The 5,207-nt window shown below is 39.5% G+C and overlaps 1 protein-coding gene across 1 annotated transcript; it reads left to right on the top strand.

The window, feature by feature from the left end:
- Positions 1 to 470: 470 nt before the first annotated feature.
- On the top strand, positions 471 to 2,042 carry LOC147474476 (uncharacterized). Its single transcript, XM_086585092.1, has 3 exons — positions 471 to 1,076; positions 1,165 to 1,346; positions 1,982 to 2,042. Exons 1-3 carry the CDS (start codon positions 471 to 473, stop codon positions 2,040 to 2,042), a joined length of 849 nt encoding a protein of 282 aa, XP_086441218.1.
- The last annotated feature ends 3,165 nt before the right edge of the window (positions 2,043 to 5,207 follow it).

Genomic DNA, 5,207 nt, shown 5'->3' with positions numbered 1-5,207 from the left:
ATAGCTTCTACACTCAGTTCATATTCATTAGTTTTTTAGTTAGAGACTTAAGATCGAGTATCGACAGTTGTTCCCCTTTGATGTTGGTCTTTCTTCGTTCCTCCACTCGTGAGATTATGGCCCTTTCATTTTCCCCCATCGAGCTTCAAAATCTTATATTGTCTTTCTCTTATGCAGCGTCGACTATTTTCGTTTTACAAATGTGCTTCTTTTTTCGATGTTCACTATCTCCATGGCGGCTTTAAAGTTTTACATGAGTCGTTCTAGCAAAGTTTTCCTAGTCGATTTCGAAGCTTGAATTAGATTGGGTTTTTTTTGTTAGTGTGTGGAGGGGGGATTTAATAGAGGAGTATAGTTTGCCTAGATAGCATGCACACCGCCTTATTTCGTTCTTTGTTTTTTCACATTGGTATTGCAACAATTTGAATTAGTTGAATGTCTTATTTTTAACTCCTATTTATTTTGTAGCAATGCCTCGAACAAATAATGTGAATGTGAATAATGCAGCAAAAAGTGTTTTCACGGGTGCTAAGAAGTTGTTAGGTGGGGAGAGTAGTAGTTCGGGTCGCGATGAGGACCTTGAGAAAAAGAGAGGAAGGAGAACAACCACTTCGGCATCAGTTCGTAGAGGGGATCGGAAAGCGGATGATCCCAGTAATGTTGTAAGTGGTGTAGAGTTAGAAAATCAAAAGAAAAGAAAGGGGACAGTTCTGAGTGATGTAGATGTAGATGTAGATTTAGATTTAGATTTAGATTTAGATTTAGATTTAGATTTAGATGTAGATGACGATGACGTAAATATGGATCGTGGAAAGAGTGTAGTTCTAAGTCATGCTGATAGTGAAGAAAAGGGTGTTGATGATGCAGAAGAGGAGACTAACGAGGAGGAAGAGAACACGGAGGAGGAGGAGGAGGATGACGAGGAAGTCCATGTACCTGTACCTCCAGTGAATATTGTGAGAAAGTCTAACAATGACTTGGAGTTCAAGAGAGGTGTTTATGGAGGTGGCCCTTGTGTGTCACATCTGTTGTATGACTATGTAGTGCACGTGGCTCGCGATGTTTGGGAGGGGCAGGTAATATTATCATATAGTGTCTATTAGTATTTAAATTTTGTATTACGAAACTTGTGCATACATTAATACTAAGTTTTTGTTGTTTTAGGCGGAGCGAGGGGTGTTGAAGTGCCATGGGCACCTAAACAAGTTGGTACAATGGGATATCATCGGAAAGTGTTCAAATTGTTCTACTTTTCACGTGGAGCTTCAAAGGACCGGCTTATGTGCTCTGGTCTTAGGTGTATATAGGCATCAGGATCCTGTGTTGGTCTCTGCGTTTGTGGAGAGGTGGCATCCGAGACCAACACGCTTTCATATGCCGCGGGGGGCAAGATGACAATCACGTTGGACGATATTTCCCAACTCTTAGGAGTTCCGATCAGAGGCAAAGCAGTGACTGGGGACACTGATTTGACCTTGGAATAGACAAAAAGACTCCTCCACAAAGATCTTGGCATACCCATGGATAAGATAGATGCGGAGATGAAATCCAATAAATTCACTTCCAAAGGTAGGATGGATTTCTTGATGAAGCAGCTTGCTAAGAAGTTAACAGATGAAGATTTACGTGATGAAAATGGGGTTGTTGTGAAGAAGGCGTCAACCCAAAAAGAGGTGCAGTTTGCTGTGAGAGCTTATCTGTTATTTTTCTTTGGATGTACCGCTTCACCGACATCGCCTGAACTGCGCAGTTCCGTTTGTTATCCGAGATGCTTTGAAATTTGCCGAGATCGTGAGACTACGGCGTGGGGTGCGACCTTATTGGCTTACTTGTGGGGGGTCTTGGACTGCCAAGCACGCGCTGCCAAGGTGAAGGGTGTTTCGTGCTATTTCACTCTCCTACGTATTAGTTTTTGTTTTTCTTTTCAATGTCAATTTTATCTATCTATTACAATATTAACTGGGTGTCTATATTAATGTAGGCATGGATTTAGGAGTACTTCCCGTTGTTCAGGCCATACCCAAATGAGGACTATCAGTTGAGCATGTCCCATGCTCATAGGTACTCAGTTACTCAGTCTTTTTATGCTAGCACAACAGCTGCATTGAAGCATACCCGAGCCACCATTGATAATATGACTTGTACCAATGTAAGCATTTTTGTATGTAAATAGTTTTATTTATTAATTGATATTATTAGTATGTGGTTAATGATTAATTTCCTCGATCATATGCTATTTGACAGGTTGATTGGTATCCCTATGTTGAAGTCCGAGCTACACGGTCGGTGGATGAAATAACATTTTTCGAGAGATTTATATGCTTTCTTGATAATGTCGAGCAATACAATGTTTCGAGGGTTGTGCGTCAGTTGGGTCATATGCAGTTTGTACCCTCAGATCCCCCAAGACCAAAGACCTCGACGCGAACTACTTCCGGACGCGGGTATGATGTGAAATTTAATATTGCGTCTTCCTACTGGAGTAAATGGCAGAATCACTTGATTCAACTTGAACAACGATGACTCATTCCGTCTTATCCATGGGAGTGTGTTAGTAGATACATGAGTTTGTACGAAAACAATAGTCATATTCGAATGATAAACCCTGATCATCTTAGTCACTACTCCCTACAGAGTCTTCCATATCATAATCTGGTGAGTTCATATCTTACAACGTTAATTTTTGTTTTGTTTTGTTTTGGTATTTTATAAATGTAAATGTATATACTAATGTAGTTTTTCGTTTTAATTTTGACAAAGACCGTCGTCGATGAAATTTCTCGCTTGCTCAATCAAGGCCTGCAATTGGGTGGGATCATGATTCCGTGACGATGCCGCGACGAAGTTCATGAAGGCATACAATTTGACTTGGTGCAAGTTTATTGGCGGACGATATCATGAAGGAGCATAGGATTTAGGTATGTTGAGTTTGGTTAGTTTAGGGTTTAGTGGTTAGTTTGGTTAGTTTACCTCCTTTTATCTTGTGTTAGGGCCGAAAGTGTTGGAAATGGAAATGGTTTGTTTGTCGAGTTCTCAATGGTTTATCGGGTTCAATAGTGTTTATCAGTTCTTGTATTATTTTTTTAGAGTTTTAAGTGGGGAAGTGGGAAGTGAGGGTGGTTTTGTTTTTTGTCTGGTACATAAAAATGCTCATGCATTGTGCACAGTGCTACAGAGTTATTGTGCGCACTGGAAATGAGGGGTATTGATTCCAAGATTCTTTCTTTCTTAACTCTGATTCTTTAGCAGACTGAGAGTTGTAAGTGTATTGTGTGTCTTGGAGCTAAAGAAAGAGTTAGGAGATCATTTTAGTTGGAATTTGTGTTTGTTTTTTGGTGGGTTTTGCTTTACTTTTCAGTTTGTGCTAGTTGAGATGATGTGGGGAGTGTTTATTGGCATTTGAGATGATGCGGGTTTTGCTTTACTTTTCAGTTTGTGTTAGTTGAGATGATGCGGGGAGTGCTACAGAGTTGTATACTTCTTGTTTGAGATGATGCGGGGAGTGTTTATTGGCATTTGTCTTTCTTTGTTCTTTTGAGAGTTGATCATGACTTAAGTTCAAGAGTTTTCCAATCAATGAGGTTTCTAGATTTGGTGTTAGATTTGACATATGTGGTAGTATTTATACTGATTCATGTGTTTTTATTGGGGGGTAATTAGGCAAATGGTGGTGGAGGAAGATGGTGAACATGAGGAAGCAAGTGGAGAGGTTAGTTTTTCTGTCAGACCTTAATAAAGCAGTTTGATTTAACTTTGCTTGACTGATCTGTTTATTCAATTTTTTTGTTTTGCAGGAAGGAGATAAAGAATTGAACAAAGAGTTAGATATACAACTAAAGTCAGAAAGTTAGATTGGAAATCTCTTTGTAGTCAAAAAATGTTATGTTAGGACTCTTTTGTAAGTGCAAGTTGTTGATATGTAGCAACTTAGCTTTATGTTCATAATTGCACAATGTATTTCACATGGTGTCACATTGTTGAAATATGAAATGATAGTGATCTTGCTTTGGACTTGTCATTCTTTTGATATTCACCTAAGATCCTAGGGTTTTTTGGTGCAAGATCTAGTAAAACGGCATGCCAAAGAATGGCCTTTGGTTATGTTTCGCTATTAGCGTGCATTGAATTTAATAGGGCGCCTCACTGTCGATGGAGTAAACATTTATACTACTTACCGTCGGCTGCGGCGTGCGTGCTTTGCTTAGATCTCGGTTTATATCCATTCAATGGCTCTTCTTGTGCTCTCCGACAACTTGGCGATTTTAATTTGTCACAAGCCATCTCTATTAATAATCTAATGCGAACACAAAAATCCCAATGTTATTTGGCAAAACACAAAAATCTAATGCAAGATACAAATGTTTTTGCCAAAACACAAAAGATCTGTTTTTGCCTCTTAAACGGTGTGGTCACACCGTTATCCCAAACGGTGTGGTCACACCGCTCAAGAGGCAAAAAAACAGACAACACCATTTTTAACCAAGTTCAAATCTCAAACGACATGGCCACACCGTTTGGACTTAGTCCCAAACGGCATGGCCACACCGTTTGGGACTAAGTCCAAACGGTGTGGCCATGTCGTTTGGATTTGAACTTGGATAAAAAAAATGACATGTCTATTTTTTTGCCCCTTGACCGGTGTGACCACACCATTTGGACTTAGTCCCAAACGGTGTGGCCACATCGGTCAAGGGGCAAAAAAACAGAAGTTTCGTGTTTTGGCAATTTATCAGTTGAGCTAAATTTTGTTGCTGTTGATTGATGATCATATGAGTTGAGGTAAATTTGTTGTTGACAAACGTTGGCATTATACTGGTGGTATAGTATCTGCATCAATGCATCATATCAACTTACGGAACAAAATTGCAAGTGGCGCTTTTTGTGTAACAACAAGAACATTTATAATAAGCACATCAAAATGCTTTATGCAATCCCAAATATTATTGTTACAGATTACAACATTTAAGCACATCAGAATGAATTAGCAACAAGTATAGCCTGCCTGCACCTAGCTTTGGCTTGTTCAAGCCTTTCACTCCAAGTTTCAGCTCTCTTCAACTTCTCCACCTTCTTTCAACACTTCTACTTCTTCTCTCGCTCTTTCCGCGACAATTTCTCCTGTTGTAGCTAATAACTCAATTTTGACCTACTTTCTTCGAATGGTGCATAGTCAAGGTGGCAGTGATACTATGGCATCTTGTGGAACT

The sequence above is a fragment of the Coptis chinensis genome, chromosome 9 (genome assembly GCF_015680905.1).
Source record: "Coptis chinensis isolate HL-2020 chromosome 9, ASM1568090v1, whole genome shotgun sequence".
NCBI lineage: Eukaryota > Viridiplantae > Streptophyta > Magnoliopsida > Ranunculales > Ranunculaceae > Coptis > Coptis chinensis.
Note: the sequence above shows the minus strand (reverse complement) of the source record. Positions and strands in the feature narration are given on the sequence as shown.